The 20119-nt window shown below is 37.6% G+C and overlaps 1 protein-coding gene across 1 annotated transcript; it reads right to left on the bottom strand.

The window, feature by feature from the left end:
* Positions 1–361: 361 nt before the first annotated feature.
* DLGAP5 (DLG associated protein 5) lies at positions 362–19462 on the bottom strand. Its single transcript, XM_057433076.1, has 18 exons — positions 19208–19462; positions 18577–18785; positions 18010–18102; positions 16742–16826; positions 14631–14735; positions 13412–13482; positions 11446–11741; positions 10922–11043; positions 10710–10839; positions 10259–10344; positions 9537–9697; positions 7943–8035; positions 6532–6751; positions 5227–5476; positions 4819–4876; positions 3304–3466; positions 2692–2741; positions 362–1646 (listed from the first exon to the last, which is right to left on the bottom strand). The coding sequence occupies exons 1-18, from the start codon at positions 19446–19448 to the stop codon at positions 1524–1526; spliced, it is 2556 nt and encodes an 851-aa protein (XP_057289059.1). The 5' UTR covers positions 19449–19462; the 3' UTR covers positions 362–1523.
* Positions 19463–20119: the final 657 nt, after the last annotated feature.

Genomic DNA, 20119 nt, shown 5'->3' with positions numbered 1-20119 from the left:
CTGTGAGTCATTCTCCTGGTCTTGTCTGCAAAACAAGAACAGTAATAGCCGCCACTAACATTTTAAAGATCTCTTTGACACGGCTCATACTCTTGTAACAGTTGCTTCATTTAGCGATGCCATGTTAACAACAGGCACAGTGTTGGAATTTCCAGCAGATGTAGTAGCCTAGACAAATACACTTCTAAGATCAGCTTAAGTGTATACATCAGATGTCCAAAATCCCTTGCCCTCACTGTTCAATGCAGTGTTGATGGCTAAACAGAGGAGGAAAGTCATTAAGAGCTACCTGTTTGGAACTATCCATGTTAACAGGAATTTAGTAACAAAGTTGATTCCAGCACAGTAACACCAAGTCACATTAGCTTCCTCTATTTATTTCAGTGTAATCAGTACACAGCTTCCAGGTTAAAATTCATGTCATACAAGCTCCCCAAGCTGTACTGGTGATGCTTTCTGCTGAGGGATTTGAATTACCTTCATTTGGTTTAAAGTGAAGGCTAGAGGAAGAATGTGTGCATTACACTAAGGTCACCATTACAAGAAGCTGAGTCAGATATTGGTTAAAAATACAGCACTCAACTGTACTCCTAATACGATTGCTCAAATCAAGTATATATAACTGGCATACTCCTTATGCATAAATATATTACAGTCCAGAGAAGAGAATGCACAGCAATAAGATGCAAGGAGAGGCTGAGGTTAGCATGTCAAGTGTTCAGAGAAAGAGGTTAAGAGATTTTCACATGAAAAAAGCAAAGAGAGAATACAACTGAGCTTGAAAGTACTTAAGAGACTCAACAGATAACTGTGTCCTTAAAGAAAATATCCAGTGCCTATTTTAATACATTGCCAGGAAAAGATATTATCTGACTCAGAATTCCTTGTTCTGAGTTTCTACTATTACAAAGCAAGTGGTTGTTAAACACAAAAAAAGACTCCCACAGAATTAAAAAAGACATGCATCAATCCCTGCCACAGCTGCTGCTCAGGCAGTTGTTAACGCACAGAATACCAGAGCCTAAGGGTGCAACAGCATCCTCAGAGCAGTGACCGAGCATGTAACAGTGCTTAGGGAGGTAAAATGTTGAGTTACCTCAGAAGGCATGCACACGCCAGAAACAGGGCACCAGTACAGCTAGTCTGGTAGGCGTCTCATAATAATTTATGAGGTAAGTAAGGTCAGAATATAGAAGTTTAAAAATGAATAGTTTTAAAGCTTGAAGTAGACAGGCAATACATAGAATTATACAAAACTAAAAATATTTCATGTTGTAGGCAAAATATGCAATCATTGGATACAGCAGGTATAAAACCAGTGAACACCCCACTGCTAATATACAGCAGTACTTACAGTACAGACTGACTGCACTGTAAAACATTATGAAATATTTTTATGAGCTCCACTACAAAGTGCTACAGGCATTCATTCACTCAGACCACAGTTCAAGGGTAACAGATGATTCCAGATACCTGGGGGTTTTGTTGGTATAATTTACATATTTTTAATTTCAAGTTAATTTTCATTTTTCCCCAGAGGAAGAAAATGGAGAAAATACAATAAGGTCATTGAATGCTTCAGCTGCTGCAAACTTCTGGGCTATGGTCTTGACTGGAGTGATGGGAAGCTCAGCATCCAGCACTGGCTGTGGGAGAATGATAAGAGTGTGAAGTAAGTATTGGAGGAACAGTTATCCACTCTACAAAACGGCACTGCAATGACTTATCAAACAAGGTAATAGCAAATTCTACTAACATCATCTGTATAAGCACCAGACCAACAGCAGTTACTGTCAGCCAGCCACTTACATATGCGAGGTGCCTGCCTACCTGAGGCCACTCAAACATCATGGGGCAAAAACTAGCAGAAAATACCTGACCAGGGAACAGGAGCATGCAATTCTCTTGCCTCTCACTCAGTACTATAGACACACTGCAGCTTCAGAACAAGCCACGCATGGATCTGTCAGACCCATGCAGCCACTTAGTAGATGTAAGCTTATTAAACTGTGCTTGCTTCTATAGGATACTGTTACAAAGCAACAGCCACAGGTCAAAACCATGTGCCACTTTAAGTACCATGGCCCTGCGAACAGAAATTTTGCAAGCTTATTTCCAGACATAAGAAGTGAATGTGTGGTCCATTTTGAAGACACTCATTGCTATAATCAGTAATCCATATATTTTAAAGAGGATTTTTCACAAGACCCAAGCAACTCTATGCCCAAATTCTGTTAGCAATTTGAAAGGTTTTGCACACATGCTTTTCCTTATTGAATCTTACTGGCAGCTCTAAAATTTAAATTTAAAGCTATGTAAAAAAAAAAAAGAGGGATGGGACAGACCTGAAAAATTCCAAGAAGGAAGTGGAATGAAAAAGCCAGGCCATTCATTACATTAGTAAATATTTACAAGGGAATTCACAAGAAATACAATTTAAAGGATCAATCTGATAAAAATCAGTCACTTTTCTGTTACAATTATCTTGATTCATCCTACACTCATGTGCAGTAAGGAATAATAGTGCGAGCCCAAACAGGGAGACAGGCTGTTGCTGTGGCTTGTATTTGGCGTAAGTTAAATGAATTGGATTAATAACATCTTAAAGAGTTTGATTTACTCTGGAGGAAAGGTTAACAGTACTGTAGTGTGTAAATTGTCTTAGTCAAATGAACTTGAAGGTCAACTTACTATATCAGAAGGATTTCTCTCAGTAGATGTCAAATTATTGCATGAAACATCTGAAAAATTGGATTATTAAGTTAGTCTGATGCTGCCAAGGCTGAAAAAAAGGTATCATTTTCTGCACTTACTGAACAAAAAAACCAAACCCTCCTCCCATCCCCCAAAAAAACCCCAACCAACCCCTAACTATATTTACTTCCACTTCAAGCCTTTTATATTAGCTTTTTCCTTTACATATCACACAGAAACTACAAGGACAAACCTAGGGGCACTTTTTGCTCAACGTGTAACACCTGTGAAAGTCATACTAGCTAAAGGAGGTTTTGCTAACAGCATACATAGATTAACCAAGCTACAATGACAGTGATTTCAAAGAGTAATACTTAGACTACCATAAAGCTTTAGAATAAACATAAGGCCCCAGCATTATCAAACAAACTACACTAAGCATCTCAAAGATAACCACTGAATCACAGCATGGTTTGGGTTGGAAGGAACCTTAAAGCTCATCCAGTTCCAACCCCCCTGCCACAGGCAGGGACACCTTCCATTAGCCCAGGTTCCTCAAAGCCCTGTCCAACCTGGCCTTATTTTGTCTCCCCCTTTCAGTTAATGCACCTGTTTGATGTGGTTTTGGTTCTCCAGACTGAACAAAGTTAGTCTCTGCGCCATTATCCTTCTCTGGACTGTACATGACAATATCTTGTTGTTCTGCAGCAGATAATACCATCTCTTCTGTGCCATCCATTACTTTTAATTCACTGCTAGAATCCTCCAGCACCTGAAAAACAGGAATTTTCACTGTTCCTAGCCCTCTGAGAGGCTAAGATGTCTGGAGCCACTGTATTTGCTTCTCAGAGAGCCAAAAGGAAAGCATCAGTGAAACCCGGTGGACACTAAAAAGCTCTCTCATTTTCTTTTTGTGTGCAATTTAAAGAAGTTTGTCAGCTCTTGATACAGAAAGCACAAAGTTGAAACAGCAGCCAGAACATTCAAGGGATGTAAGTTTACGGAAAAGAGCATGTCCCTGCTTTGTCAAACCAAGTCCATACATCTAATCTACAGGCTTTATAGACAATTCAGGAGAGACAGGATTTTAACTCTGGACACTGTACAAAGCACAAGCAGGACAAGGCTCACAGCTTAAGACTGTGATCCATTTCATATGAACTATCTTCCCAAACATCCTTGTAAGCCTGATAATCTCTTTGCGAGTATAAAGGAAGCTCTTCCACATGAACGAAGATTTTGAAGTTCAAGTGCCAAAAATATTCTGAGGATGTTCTTCTGAAGGAAAACCTATCAGCCATACTGGAAGTTATAAATTACCACCATTTTCCCAGAGACATCACCAACAAGCAACTTCTCATTTGATAGGGAATAGATGAAGTAAAAGGTATAAAAACAAATCAGTAATCAAGATTATTTTTTAATACCTATTTTATATACAGGGCAGATGTCTAGGGGGATATAGACAACATAACAACTGTTGTAATCATGCATAGATTAAATCAAGATACTCTATTTCCGATGAAAGGTAGTAATGGATTAGTGACTGCAGGACACTGGCTTTCACCGAGTATCACAGTACCACCTAAACCAGTGAAGGCACAGCCCTTTTTTCTTATTTTTTAAGGCTACTCAAACACAGGCATATCACCAAGTCCTCAGACATTTCAGGGCATGAATTCCCAATACTTGTATTAGTAACGTTACTCTTGCTATGCCTTTGAAAAGTGTAACAGCCCAAAGCTCTGCTATGGCAGCCTAAGGACCATGAGGACTAAATGCTACTGCTGCCTTTAGCCATGGTCCCCCAAATGCAAAAGCATTTTAAAGAAAAATTCACACCAGAAAACAGTAGTGGACTTCAAGGAACATTGCTTGCCCAGGTGATGTGTGTCTTCACAGAGCAGTCAACAGGACCTCAAAAAGATAGCTCCCAAAGAGCTAGACAAGATCCCCAGTCTGCAGCAGTCCCTACCTATGTCCATTGAGAAGGAAAAAAAATCACCAAATGAGGATTTGATCAGAAATCCAAGTTCTAGAACTAATAAAAATAACTTTCTCTTTTTTTTTTGCTAATTAATAATAAAATATTTAAAGCACATACATGAACTCTGCATGACTTACCTTATTTACCTCTTCTGTGCCAGCAACAGAGCAATGTTCTTCAGCAACTACAGAAATGCTGAAATAGAAGCCAAAATGTTATCATTCTTCTCAATCACCTTCAATCAATCATGTTTTGACTTACCCAATTGATCCTAAGATGTATTATGCCATTATATTTGCTTGTTTGGCACTGGTCAACTATGAATCAAACTTTCTGGGCAAAAAATAAACTTCTACCCCAGCAGCAAAATTACACTTAGGAAAAGCTCTTAGTATTTCCTTGGGGGAGGGAACAGACACAAGGACTTTGCAGCCTTTACCACTAGCAAATTGGAAAGCCACATTTAACGGGTACTAATATTCATTCTTTCAGTGAGAACTATAAATTTACTTGTACAAAGTCAAAAGCTGCCTTAACACATCTACCTTTGTTCAAGAAAACCACCAGGGAGTTTTTCCAGTGGGGGAGTTTTTCCAACAGGAAACTGGTGCATTTTCAAATCTGGTGCTGGGTGGAAGCCTTTGGGCACTGATGGTGTTTGTTCTGCAGTTGTATCCTCAGGGTGATGAAGGGCAGAAGGAATGCCTGGAAACAAAGCTCTACTGGATGATCTTGGAGTTGCCAGTTTTTCAGAAGTCCGCTGGGAAGATCTGCAAGGTGTCTTTGAAAGCAAGCCTGAAAAAAAGCATTTTGTATTTCATTGTTACAGTAGTTTTTAGAAGATGAACTGTTTGTTATCATTCTAATTAGGAATGCTTTTTTCCTGCTTGCTGAATTGTCTCATATGTATTATGTAGAGAAATTACAAAACTACATTAACTCCAGCTGAGCAATTTAGTAATGACTATTGCTTCACAGAAAGCCTGAAATAGTCAGACTTGCTGTTCCTATTAAGGAATCCATCTGGTGACACCTGTCATTAATTTCCATCTTTTACGTTTAGATAATTTTAGTAGAATTAAAAAGACAGGTTCAGAATTGATATTCTGACAGACTGTCTGCTAGAGCTTGCTTGAACCCGGTGTCGCGCAAAACTTTTCAGGTCTCCTCTACTAACAAGAGGCATACAAAAAGAATCGCTAGTCTTGTGATGAGACAAGAGATCTACACACACACAAAAAAAGGCAAGTTAAAAGTTAACTCTAGCTCAAAAGAACTAGAAATAGGAGAGAAGCAGAACTCCTAATGAGTCAATACATAGATTGAAATGAGAAAGCACTGAAAATAAAGTTATATTTTGAGCACCTGCTAAAACACAAAACCAAACAAAAGCCAACTAAAACCCTACAACTATTAAACATCTTTTATAGCAGACTGGAATTATGTTACAATCTTGTTAACCGTGAACACAGATCACAGGTATACTTCATTTGCAGCTTTGAAGACAGCACTGCAAGATATTTAGTTTGAAAAAAAAAAATAAAAATCCCTACCTGGGAACACTCAAATTGAAGCTTCATTATTAAACAGATGCTGGAAAAAACATGAACTGGTCACTTTAACCTCTCTGTCCAAGCCGAGATTTCATTTTGCCGTAATCACTCAAATCAGTGCATTCATGTAGAACAGCTTACTTTGGATCCCTGATGTAATCAACCACCAGTTAAAATCCTGTGTCCAGCACTGGAGTTGTATCCAGTATAAACAGCATAATTCCTCTCCCCAGTGAGATTGCTTAAACTCTCATCTGTACTTTCAGGTCACCAAAATCATGATTAGGCTCCACCCACCTGGAAAGGTTTTCACAGGGCTTTCAATTGTGAAAAATCCCCCTTCAAAAACCACTTTTTCTGCCTGTGGTAGCTTCTCCTGTTGTGTATGATCAGCAGCTCCATCATGCTTCATTTTATCCCTCATAGCTGCTTTTACAGCAGCAAGCCGGTTTTGGGCTGCAGTTCTTCCAGCTGTTCCCAGCTTTGGTTTAGACACTCTGTTTGTAATAGTCTTTTTCTGAAATTTTAAGAAAGTCTGGATCACATCTGGACATTTCAGACAGATCAATTGCATACAAACATCTACACAAAGCAATTACACACAAACACCTATGCAGCTGCTTGTCACACGCTGCAACAGCAACAGGCAACAGACACGCTAGAAACAAGATCTCTCTTAATCTCTGGAATTTCTTGGTCTAATATTCAGCTATTAAAGTTAGTTTGTGTTGACAATATATTGAGGATTTTTCATGTTGAGTCTGCAGTTCAGAAATACGCCATACAACTTTTTCCTAACGAAAGCAGCGGGATACAGGGACTCCTAGTGGCAGGGAGATAAAGTAACCGCAGGACAGACCCCAGTAAGCCAGGGAAGGAAGTCTCTCCTGACATTCAATTTTTCAAAGGAAGTTTTGTGTCTTGTATTATCTGTAGGGTTCTGACATTTACAGGTAGCTCACAAAGACCTCATTCCCTCCAGTTTCCTATGCCTGGAGTTTCTTACCGACCTTCCTATCAGTTTTATGATTAAACAGTCTCAAGGAACTGGACGGAGTTTAGGTTATGTGAATATGACTTGGTATTCAGTCATTAGAAGAAATTTTATATTCCAAATCAGAAAGTAGATAAAACAGCTTACATCAAAGCTTATCTTGCAATAAGCAACAACTTATTTTGGGAAGTGTCAGATCCATTTGTGCTTAGCAAACTAGCAGTTTAATGCTAGCCAATGGTGCTGTCTTAACAGGACACCAGTGTAATCTCGTACTCACTGCTCAAAACTCGCAGTCACTGCCAAATTACTGTGTGGTTTCCTTTTCAGCTAAGTCAGTGGCAACAAAAGTGGCCCAGATAAGATGTTCTATATCTGAAGGGTAAATTTCTATTCTAAAATTAATAATTTGTCTTACTAACAGAGAGTCAAATGGCTCCCAAACGATTCATTGCTAATTCTTAGTTCTAATCTTCCCAGCTAAAAGAGGCAATTAGCATTACAAACACCAAGTGATATTGAATGCACTTGGAAGATGCAAGGGAGAAAGGATGCTTCTTGACAAAAATTTCACTGAATTTCTAACCATTAACATGTAAAGAAGCCAGATGAGCAAGGCTTTTCCATTTAAGAATAGTCTTACCGCAATAGCATCTTACTAGTTATTTTAGATAACACACTGCTGCAACTTGATGCCTTGGGGACTATTCATACCTTTACAATTGCTTTGCTTGGGACATCAAGTGGTTGCCATTCATTGTTTTGGAGCTTCTTCAGATCATCAAATTTTTTATTCACATCTCTGATCTATAGGACAGCCCAAAAAAGTCCAGGTTTTATTTTCAAGACTTACCAGATTCACATTAGAGCAGTGTTTCATAAAATTAGATAACACACTTAAGCATACTTATAGCATTTAAGTTTTTTTTTAATACAAAAGCAAATTAAACCAACAACAGAGTATTAAGCATTCATACAGTTGACATGAAGGCTATATTAACATACACAAGCTTCGGATTAGATAACAGTATTGGTCTTATTTCTGTAGTTTAAGGTCTGTAGGGAAAGCATAGAATTGTTCAGTAAGATCCAACATCGAAAATTAAGGAGCTGTTTTACAACCTGATCTACTGAACTTAAGCACTTTGACAATTGTCACATTTAAGGAATGCAGAAGAACACATTGCGTAATAGCTTTTATCCAAACAAGCAGAGTCTTCCATTATGTAGGAAACATGCCATGCACACTTGCTTGCTTTTTTAAACTTCTGGCCTTAACAGCTTCCTGATGCAATCTGTACTTGTTTGTAACAAGCAAGCTCTACAGCATTACCTCCTCCCCACATGGTGCAACAGCCTGCTCTTAGGCTTTGTAATGGAGGCACTTGCCTCATTTGCTAGTGAGGTCATACAAGGGTTATTTATGTACAGCAGACCAGCGGCTAAGGTGACAAATCTTTTACATCCTCCCTGAAACTAGGAGGATAAAGAAACTTGAGCTGCTCCCAGATACATAGTAAGCATAAGTAAACCTTGCTTTTTCAAGTTACTTGTTGTAGGAAACTTCCCCTCAAACATCTCTCAAGAAGGTCAAACCCTCACACTTTCTGGAAGGAATTCAAGACCTATGACTAGGATCTTAACACTAAACCCATCTTTGCATTTAACCTAACTAGTTACTAGTTCCATTATTGAATGCTGACTTACCAATATTGTTGATATTGGTAATTTAGAATAATTTATATAATTTAGAATAACTTGGATATATTTAGAATATTTTTGATAATTTAGACTATTATATTTCGTTCTGAAACCAACAGAAGTAACAATAGAGTGACAAGAAGATTTTCTACCACCTAAGCTCACCCCTATAAGAAGTTACTGTAGTTTCTGCATTATTCTCATGCTGAAACATGGAATTCCTACTTTTCAGGTGAACTTCAGAAATGTTCCAAAGCTCTCAGCTTTTGGTCCAGGTAGGCATTGTGACCTCATCCTCATTCCAAATCAGAATAAAACGTGACCACATGCCTTCACTCCAGAGAAAAACAAGATACACAGCACACAAGAAGCCACAACAGATGAACAGGTCTACATATGCTACTATACACCTGTACAGTATAAAATCATGGTATATCAACTGGTAATATTCACTATCAGAAAGTGTTTAGGAAGTACGTTGTTTTTTTTTTTACATTAAAAAAATAAATCAGAATCTGAATATGCAAGAAAACAAAAACGCTTCTATCCATTGTTTGTAAATAATCCCATCAACTTTCTTCTAGGAGGTTAATATGCAAGTACTTACCTGAAAATTAACCATATCCCAAAATCCATCTAAGTCTGTACATGTCGTTTCTTTTTCACCACGTTTAAATTCACAATTATCCACCAGTCCTTCAAACTGTTGAAATCTTTCTGCAAGGAGCAGTCTTGTCTGACCAGTCGTGGTACGAATAAGATCTTTAGCTAACAGCAACAAGGAAACAAAAAAAGCGTACCTTGGAATAATCCATCATTGCATAGTTGATTTAAATATGTATTTGAAGGGTCTGGAGTTTGGTTATTGTCTGAACTATGTTCATCTATTACAGACCTGCAATACAATTCTGATAGAACAAACTTATCCATTGAACTGCTCTAAACTTGCTTCTTTCAAAATGCTTATCTCTAAGTCTTTAAGATAAGCATTGGTGAGTCAACTTCATTCTCCCAAATGTGAACACTTATTCTACATTAAAACCTAATTTTATTTTAAAAAATAAATCAGCTGGGTTAAAGTTCATACATTTAAATACATTTAAAACTAACAACAGAAAACCTGTTTTGATAGTATCAACCATGTGTCATGTCAAGTACTACACATAAGTTTTAGTATTGGGAGATAAAGCATGCCTTTTTGTCTTGAGGCAGATACAACTTTAAACTCTATTTAACATAACTTTACTCAGTGCTGTAGATTTAGGTGCTATTTTGAGAATATATTCAGATATTCCACCACTTCTAGTGCCTATTACAGCCTAGTCTTACCATCCTCTGGAATGTCCAACTCTAATTTTCCTTCCCACTGGAGGCACTGAGACTCCAGGCTCTGAGTCTCAGACCGAAGAATGTTTCTAAAAATAAAGGGATAATGAAAAAATAAGGCTTTGGAGAATTTTCTAACTGCTGTCACTACTTGTGACTGTTATGATTAGTACCCTTTTGCTTTCAGGGAAGCTATGCCATTAATTTTAGTTTGCTGACTGAGATACTTTTCTACTTCTTTCAGGCTTCTGTTCCTTAGGGCAAGGCGCTAGTCTCCAGAATTTTATATTCTTTACTTGAACTAACAATATAAAAGGGAAGATAGGAATATGTGCCTACTCAGGGTACTACTGACCAAGCATCGTAAGCTGATCTTTACAGGGTGTGTCATTACACAACACACGTCAAGGACTTCCAAATAGACAATGGGGAAGTGAAACAAATTAACACAAACCTGAAATAGGGCACATCATGCTCTTGCTCTCTTATATCATCTGACTTGGTTTCAAGCACTCTTGTATCTGGAGAGATTGGAGCTCTGGAATTTGATTTCTGAATGGAAGTTTTTTCATCCAGTTCACTTGCTGAAAATTATGAAAAGCATTTGTTCAGAATCTGGTGAAAACTAAAAACATTAGAACAATAAACTAAGTGTCAACTTCCTACCTTTTTCTTCTTCCAAACTTGTAGGGGCTTGTTGTTCTTGAATGTCTTTACCAGCAGGTGAAACTGGACTTTTAAAATTAGCCTCTTGTGCCTTAGTTTCACTGGATTTTTTAATTGTAACACTGGAAAAAAAAACAAAAAGACATTTAGAGGGAAGACATTGAGAAACATGACATCAAATATGGCCAAATACACAGAAACTCGCAGTTTGAAAGCAATCCTACACACAATGCTAGAGAACTGAAGGAAATCCTATTAAACTGAATAAATCTGCAGATACATATATGGCACAGTCCCTGATACATGTTGCTGCTCTACTTCTAAAGCATAAACAGAATTATGGATTGTATTGCTTTCTTTGCTGTTGAATTAAGTCCACATTTAAGCTATGTTAGCAACCATGTTGAGCAGGTGCTTCAACATAACAGTTTGCTACACAGGGAATCTCTAACAGAAAGATGACGTTTTGGGTATCATCACAGAGGTTCCCTTGCATTTTAGGCCATTAGAAGAAAGAATCTTACCCTGGTGATTCTGAAAAATCCCAGAAGGCATTAGGTGTCAAAAATGCACTTGCCCTAGAAGGAGTCATGGGTCTAATTTTGTAAGTTTCTAATCCATTTAATGGCTGGAACACAAAGTTTTGAGGTGCAAAAGAATGCATTCTGGGTCTCCTCAGAGCAGAACTGGTTTTGTTTTCCACTGAGGTTTGTTCCTGTTGAATTTCTATTGACACTGGATGTTTAGAATCAGCTGCAGAACCTTTCATCACTGGATCCGGTTGAGTGTTTTTATCCACTTCATGTTCAGAAGGAATTACCTATAACAGCACAAAGAGACAAAGCAAACACTACATTATCGAATCAATTAAGTGCTTACTATAGGCTTGGGCTGAATTTTAACATGACTGAAAGCCATTAGGAAGGGAACAGTTTCAGGTAACTCGCTTTCTGCAATAGCATACATGTATAGAAGTCATGATTTACCAATAGGCCCAACTGGATTTGACACCTGCAAATCATTCTAGCAGCAGGGGTAGCACTTCGCTACAAGGAACACAACAATCCACTGAAGGGGCTAAAGCAGCAGAACACCTCACCTATGAAAACAGTAATTAAAATCAGCAAATGCTTGATCCCACTGCTAGAAAAAAAATGCTTTAAGGTGATAAGCTCCTCAAGAGCAGAACGACTAGCTCCAAATCAAACTATGCCTGTTGAATAATCACAGTTTATACACATACTCTAATCCAAAGACCAAAGAACAAGCTAAAATAAGCTGACAACTGAGGAATGCAGACCAAGACAAGTGCAGTTAGGACCACAGAATGTCATTAAAAGAGGAGAAAAAGTTAATCAATAAATTGAATCCACATTCCTATGAAATGAACAACCAGATAGTCATACAGAACACACTTCTGAGATACCTATATTGAGATATTGTAGCTCAAACCAGCCAAAAGAACTTGGATTGTTTTTCAAGAAAATATATGTCTTCAATCCACTGAAAGTCTTGGCTCTACTTTAGATACCCCTACTTGAAATGTAAGCCTTGAATTCAATTTTTAACTCACTTCTAATGAGATGACTGAGGTTACAGCAAGAGTTTACCAACTGGCAGCACAAACCAACTCCTGCCTGTAAAGAGGTACTCATCTAAGCAAGGGTGTAAGCGCCTCTTACCTCCTGTCAATGTCTGTACATGACTGCACCAGTTTCAAGACCATGCTAGAGCACAGCCACAGTTATGGAAACAGGAGCAGAGATGGGAGACATGAGGTAAGAGGCAATAGTGGAGTGCAAAGAAGGAGAAAACTCCTTGATAGTTCTCATACACAATGGTCAGCTCATGAAGGCATGAGAGCTATAATGAATTCAAATACTGCTGTCCCTATGTAAAGGAAAAAAAGTTTTTATTACAGCAGTGTCACTAAGAACCACAATGACTGCCTTTAATTATGATAAATCATGTCATAAATCCTATCTACCTTGCAGCAGAGAACATTCCCAGCTTTATTTTTTGGTGGTTCAAAACCTAAACATGTACTTACTTCTCAGCTTCTGGAGTATTGTATCTTTAACTGAGCAGGGAAAGGATACATCCAGAGTTATGTTTCAAGAAGGAATGAACTGCACAAAAATTACAAATGCTAGATAAAACCAGCAGGTTTTGTGGATTGTTTTTGTGTATATGTTGTGGTTTTTTTTTAACTAGCTAAAACATCAGACATGAGATATGTCATGTAAGAATCTATCTAATTCAATTCATTGTCCAGATCTTGATTTGTAATCAAGTCACATGTAAGCACTACAGCTGATCTTAATTTTAAAAATATACCATAATAAAAGACATACAGCTTCTTCCCAAAAATCTAGCTTATTAGTGAATTTATTACTTGTTTGAACACAACCATGTTTGAGCTACAATTACGTTGTTATTACTCTTAAATCAGTTTTACTGCTTTTCCATTTCAAATGGTAAAAGACCTACCTCTGTGATGCCAGGTTTGACTGTTTTCTTCTGCTTTCCTGCATTTGCTGTCTTCTTTTGTGACTGGTTACCTAGAATGAGAGAAACTCCCAAAGGTCAAAAAGGCATCTGATTAATATAATTTCTTTCTCTCAAGATTGCCATAAAAGTCCAGTGGCTAAAGACAGGGAGAGACTGCTTTGTTTTTTGAGGGGGATGTGGCTAGAGGGCAGACACCTGACTGCATAAGTTCATTCAAAAGAAAACCCAGCCTAGGATTTAATAACCTATTAAGAGATGTATCACCTAGAAAGGAAAACAGATGCATTAAGTCATTAGGCTTTAGATGTTTTCTTATACAAAAGTCATCTTAAGTCCTTAAATGCAGAAAAGACAGCATCAAGCCAAATAGAGTTCAGATTTTTAATTTCTATATGGCATAGGATCCATTGGCTAATCGAAACTGATACTACAAAAGCTGTGCTTTTAGCCTAGGCGTTAACTTCTGTCACATATATAACAAGGAACACTGCAAAACATTCTAAATATCCTGAAAGCCAGAATATATACTAAAAATTTACCCTTCAGTAGCCATCATGTTCCTCTATTCTAGTAAACAGGCAAACATGGATGAAGAAATATTCCTGACCTGAAGAATACAAGCTCTCATCTCTTCCAGAGGTATCTGTTCCTGATCACAGACTTAATAACCCTACAGCATTAAGCAGTGATACACTGAACTGGCAAATCTTTACCAGTTCTCATTTTGTTCTTTCAGGTTGAGATTACCATATGGATACTGATGCTCTACACTGACAGATTTTATGGGAAGCTGTCCAATGTTAATTTCAACATCTTGATTTAAATACTGCAATAAGGCTCCAGATGAGAGTTTAAGTGATACAGTATTTAGTCCTTTTCTTACATGATGATTTGGCATGATTTACATGCAATTTATTCAAAAGAGATAGTTACACTGCAGAACATAGTATGCTAAAACAGTTCAGAACAAACTGATATTTATCTCTACAGCACAACAGAGTGAGATATGAGCAAAACCCTAAAGACAAAGCTCTCAGTATATAATTTGACAGTGAGCCTAACAGCAGCATATAAATACGCACATTGTTTCCACTGTTCACTTATCCAGTACTATATGGTATCTCTTTACAGCACACTATTCCAAACACATGTTAGGCTTGAGCCACACAAGCAGGACTAGATTCACTACCTCACTTACCAGTAGTAGCCTCAGTAGCTGTCGTTTTCTGCATCTGCCTAGCTGCAGAGGCTGCTGCTCTGGTGATTCTTACATTTGAGGCTGTCTGGACTGCAGTCTGCAACACTAGGAAATATTAATTCCAGAGATTGCAAGCTTAATAAGGAGCTGCACTCAAGTAATAAAACAGAAAGTTTATATTTTACAGAAATCAGAGAAGTGCAGTAGCAATTATCAGTTGCACTAGTTTGCCAGAATCAACAAAGTTGGGTTGTTTTTTTTTTGTCAGTTCAGTGCAACCAGTGCTAGCAATGCTCTAAAGGTCCTTGATAGAAGGTGTTTTTGTTGTGTAGTAGCACCTCCAGGACCATCAAGGTACCAGTGTGCTTGATGCACGTACAAAGCTTAAGGAACCCTTCTCAAAGTTCCCTGCAATCAGAATCAACATAATCTCCACTTTAGAGATCACGCTTTCTAGAGTAATAACTTGTCACAGTTATTTGCACAACTGGAAGCTTAAGGAGACCATCTGTGTAACACAGCGATGCTCTGGTCATTATATCAAAGTATTGTAATGTCTGAATTTAATCTAGTCTAACAAAGTATTCTTCCGACAAAACATTTCAGGGTCAATTTATAAAATACGACAAATCCATGCACTGTATTACCCATCTTAAAAAATTCCATCTTTGTATTTTAGTAATGTTTTAATATCCTTCAAAATGATAGCATCCTCCTGCACAGAAAAATTTAACAGGAGCTCTTTATTTCATACCCTCCCTTTCTACATCTGCCTGAAACCTAATAGCCTTACTTGGTCAATCCTATTCATGTTTTTAATATCAAACTGCAATTCCATGGAAGCTAGAATGACAAGTTGGGGAAAAAAAATTACCAGATATATAACATTTGATTTAACCAGACATTTACTTCCATAACATTTTTATACCAGTGTTTAAATACATAACATGCATTCTTGATTCAGCACAAAAGGAATAATCAAGTCTACTGGATGAAAATTGTTCAAATGTTACTGTTTCAATTGTTATATCAAACACTGATAACAGATCTTTTCAGTATTCACTGAAGGCATTACTGAAATTTACTTAAAAGTCTGCTGCTTGCCGATTTAATTGAATTAGTGATGCATAAGTGATTTAACTCTGAATTACTGAGCATCTTGCATTAACGTCAATATTCCACATGACTTCGCCTGATCTACTTAAGGCACAGACATCATTGCTCTATCAGGAAGTATTTCTAATCAAAAGTATTCCACTCCCTGAAAGGTGGCATGGGTTGTTTTTTTGTTGCTGTTTTCTTATGAAATATATGTAATTGTCACATAGAAAGTGACAGATATAGAAGGGGCTCTTGTAAAATAGGAAAATGCAAGATTGTAAAATTTACTGAAGAGACAATCACATCCAGTTGCACCAGTGTACATCAGAGGTTTGGGCTGTTGTCTCCAACATTCTGTGCTAATGTGTTTTACCATTGGGCTATCCTTTCCCAGTGCTGAGTTACACAAGCAGTTCCATTTAGACACCACAAACAGCATATTTACTGTATAGACAGAAGGTGACCTCACTGAAAATATGTACAGCTCATGGAGTGAGCTATTTTTCAGGCCACCCACAATACCAAGGAAAATTCATATTTTCTTATATCAGCTAGCCTTCATCTTCCCAGGTGAAGTCCCTTGCTCTTCTGTAACAGCAGCAGTTACATACAGAAGTGATAAACTTCTCAGAGACAAACAGAAAGCTCTGAAAAGTTCCAGATGGTAAAGCAGCTAGCAGTCATGCAATCCAGACTACCGACTTCTCCCGCTCCTAGGGTGAATAATCAGTAACCAGGACATTCCATTTCCTACAGCCTACAGAAGCAACAAGTACACATGATACTTAGAGCCACACACTTTATAATCTGCCAGCTGCTGCCCTTGTCATAGTTGATAGGAAGAGCAGTCCTAAGAACTTTTTGTCTCCTATGGACAAAAATGTACTGCAGATCTTAACTGAAGATGTTCCTTGCCTCCCTCCCATAATGTCACAACTACTGACTCAGGAAAAAAACCCAGAGGTGTCCTTCTTATGGATTCAGGTGTAGGGATCATACTACTTTCATACCTTTTGCTTTTTCACCAGCTTTGTCTGTACTCGTCTGTTGACATTCTGCTTGCATAGGGCGCACTTTATGCCCGTTGGCAGAGACCTACAAGTAGACAGTATTTTGCTAAGTATTAGACTTCTAGAAATGAAGCAGCTTAATTTCTTTCCTCATCTTTCTATCCTAGGCTCCAGTAAAACAAATGGTTATACAATTTGGCACAAAAGTAAAAAAAAGTAAAGCTAAAACAGCTCAGTTTAGACATGTGTTAACATGTATTATACAGCTAGTTAAGAATTTGCCAGAAAAAGAATGAAGAAAAATATTTAAGACACATTTTCAGCTTACTGTGAAACTAGGTGTCAATTACTGTCACATCCTAGTAAATGTGTTTTAAAAATCAGTTTTCAGAAAAAAAGCCCAGTATTGATTCAGTTGTCCCTTTGTAATGTTATGACTGGAAACTCTTAAACTACATTCAAGTTATACAAAGGGTACAGTTAGAAAGGACCTTAAGATTATTCAGTTCCAACCCCCCTGCTATGGGCAGGGATGCCTCACAGTAGACCATGTCGCCCAAGGTTCTGTCCAACCTGGCTTTTAACGCTGCTAGGGATGGAGCATTTACCACTTCTTTGGGCAACCTGCTCCAGCACCTCACCACCCTCACAGTAAAGAACTTTTTCCTTGTATCTAACCTCAACTTACTCTGTTTTAGTTTAAGTCCATTACTGCTTGTCATATAATTTTTGTAAGTTTGTTTCTTTTAAGTTCTGGAAGGCAAGATTGCTAGATTTGAAATACAGCTTCTTTTACAGATTACTGCTGGCGAAATTCCCCAACAAAACCTACTTTTTATACAACTAATAGCAGAAGGGACTGCCAAGATTAACAGTAAAAATATGCCAACACTGAAATAATTTTGGAGTGAAGAATTAACTGCATTCACGACAGACTTTCTGCATTCCAGGGAGATGCACTGGCTCTCCAAATCGAAACCAAAGTATGTAACTTCAGTCTCACTACTGCCTCAATGCATATCTGCAGTCCTTGCTGACTACAATACTTTGTATTGAAAAACCTGATCCAGAAGATCTGTGCACTCTTCTCAGTACTGACCTAATCAAACTCCCTCTACTTCAGATCAGCTGATCTAATTTATCTTTCTTACCAGGAAAACCTCCTTAGGGACAGCTCTCAACTTTAAGCATACAACCTTCAGTTATGGTCTGAAGAATAATTGCACACTTTTCTCTAAATTAATCTGAAATTTATATAGAAAACAAACCATAGAGTGCTTAAATGCAGTTGGTATCACAGTTATTTCTTCTTGGTTCTTGGCCTTTGATCGAGTAATCCTCCCAGAGAAAGCAGGAGCTGCCTAGAAACATCCCCAAGGAAACAGGAGTTAACATAATCCTTATCCCCCACCCTATCATTGTCAGAGTAAGCAAAAAGTTCAAGTGTTAAAAGCAACATGCCTGTGCAGAATGTGTCAAGTGTGTAATGTGAAAACTTTCAGTCGAGTGAATTAAATAGGAACAAGTTACCAGTTCTAAAATAACTTAGTTGTTTCATTTGTGGATGAATCATTCCAGTTTTGAAGTGATAACATAGTCATAAATACAAAAATCAACATTTCACTAGTACTATTTCCAGCTTTGTTAAAAAACAAACACTAAAGAGCCAAATCACACCCTTATTGTTTCTTCTTATAAAATAAAGTATTTATGAAGTATTTACAAAATAAACTGTTTGGCATAACATACACATCATTTTGTGTACAAATAGAAATGTTAATATCTTGTACCACATATACTTCATTTATATATATATTTAATATTACTCTTATTACCTTTTCTCTCTGCTTCACTATCACTGGATCTTCAGGTACAAATGAGAGAAAACCTGGCGCAGTTGGTCTATATAACCCAACTTTAAACACGCCCTTCTTTGCTTTCTCTCTCTGCTCTCTCAGTTTTCGAAGTTCCTTTTCTTCTTTATAGCGCTGGAGCATTTCCTTGCGTTCATTAATCCTCTTGGAGGCTGCATTTGCAGCTTGTTCTGAAGCAAAGATGGAAGACAGGCACATTACAAAATCTTGGAGATATTTATGAGCCAACAATAAGCATATGACAGACACCAGTTAAATGTTAGATGAAAATTTAGATTTGAGTTTTTCAATTCTTGAATGACAAAGCGACTTCCCATTGATTATTAATAGCAAAACAGCATTCTTCCTTTAGCTGCTGCAGACCAGACAGAGCAAAGCCTTGCTTATATCACCAGAGCAGTGAGGAGGATAAAGCTGTATTAAGACTTCATTTTCTTAGAAAAACTGATAGTCATTTTTTTAATCCTAAACCTTTTCTTCAAATTAAAGCATTGACCACAATTAGGTCCCTGTGATAATGTTACTAAATCTACCTAAAACATTGTTAATGATTTAAAAAAGGTTTCTAAGATTTTTAAAAGTTTTTACTTACTCTGTTTGACACTGCTGTCCTCTTGAGAACATGTTTCACTCCTCTCCTTTAGTTGAGGATTTCCCTTCTCTCTTGAGAGCTGAATATTGACATCTGCCAATCCAAAGTGTCTGCCTTTTTCAAACAACTTGTGTCTGTTCTCCTTCTGAAGCATTGATTTTCTACGTGCCACTTTTGTTCTGAGGGCTTCTGTACTGAGATCCTTTTTGTATCGACTGGCAAACTGGGAGGTAGCAGCCATCTCAATGACCCTGGACAAAACCCATAATGATTAGGAAAAAAACTGTTATGGTTTGTTTTGCTCTTTTCATTCAAGTTTGCATGTTACAAAAAAAAAGCCATGGGTTCTTTGAATTGGGTATGTACCAGAAAAATTGCAAATGACAATTTCAGTAATGACTCTGACTACCTCTACTGTAGTTCATAGGTCACATTTGCCATGCTTTATATCCAAGTAATTAAGAAAGGTTAATTCATGAGGATCTCCAGTAATAATTTTTGAACTGATCTGGTTAGTATTCCCCACTGTATTACAGGAATCCATGAAGAAAACGATCAGAGGAATATATCTCTACTACCTAACTTCTAGAAGAATCAGGCTTTCTGATCCCATTGGATGAATGTCACTCCTAAAAGCAGCAGTTAACATCAAGCCTCTACACCCATCCTTTGTGGGCTTTCAGAATGAATTCCCGAAGTTTACCTTAACCATGTACACTAATGGTACTTTCAAAGTGTATGTGCAATTTTTGATTTAGTGCCTTGAGGGAAGGTAATGTAACCTGTATGCACAGAATACACATTGTTTTCTACCAGGCAAGCTCACAGAAAGCTGCATTTGCTTTCAACATGGATAAATATTTAAAACATTTAAAGGATTTTTCTGCTCTACTTTCTACTTTGAACAACTTT

The sequence above is a fragment of the Pezoporus wallicus genome, unplaced genomic scaffold, assembly GCF_028554395.1.
Source record: "Pezoporus wallicus isolate ANWC-B61680 ecotype Strahan unplaced genomic scaffold, APGP_CSIRO_Pwel_v1 contig_7379, whole genome shotgun sequence".
Taxonomy (NCBI): Eukaryota; Metazoa; Chordata; class Aves; order Psittaciformes; family Psittacidae; genus Pezoporus; species Pezoporus wallicus.
The sequence above is the reverse complement of the archived record's forward strand: the minus strand, read 5'-3'. Positions and strand labels throughout refer to the sequence as shown.

Bases quoted from the DNA above. Each gene is read 5' to 3' on its own strand.
- DLGAP5 (XM_057433076.1), bottom strand. From the start codon at position 19,448: ATGGCTGCTACCTCCCAGTTTGCCAGTCGATACAAAAAGGATCTCAGT. The intron at 18,103-18,576 runs GTAATAAGAGTA...GGATGTTTCTAG, and splicing joins TAGTGAAGCAGAGAGAAAAG to GCAGCTCCTGCTTTCTCTGG. The intron at 11,742-13,411 runs GTAGGTCTTTTA...GTGCTGTTATAG, and splicing joins TCAAACCTGGCATCACAGAG to GTAATTCCTTCTGAACATGA.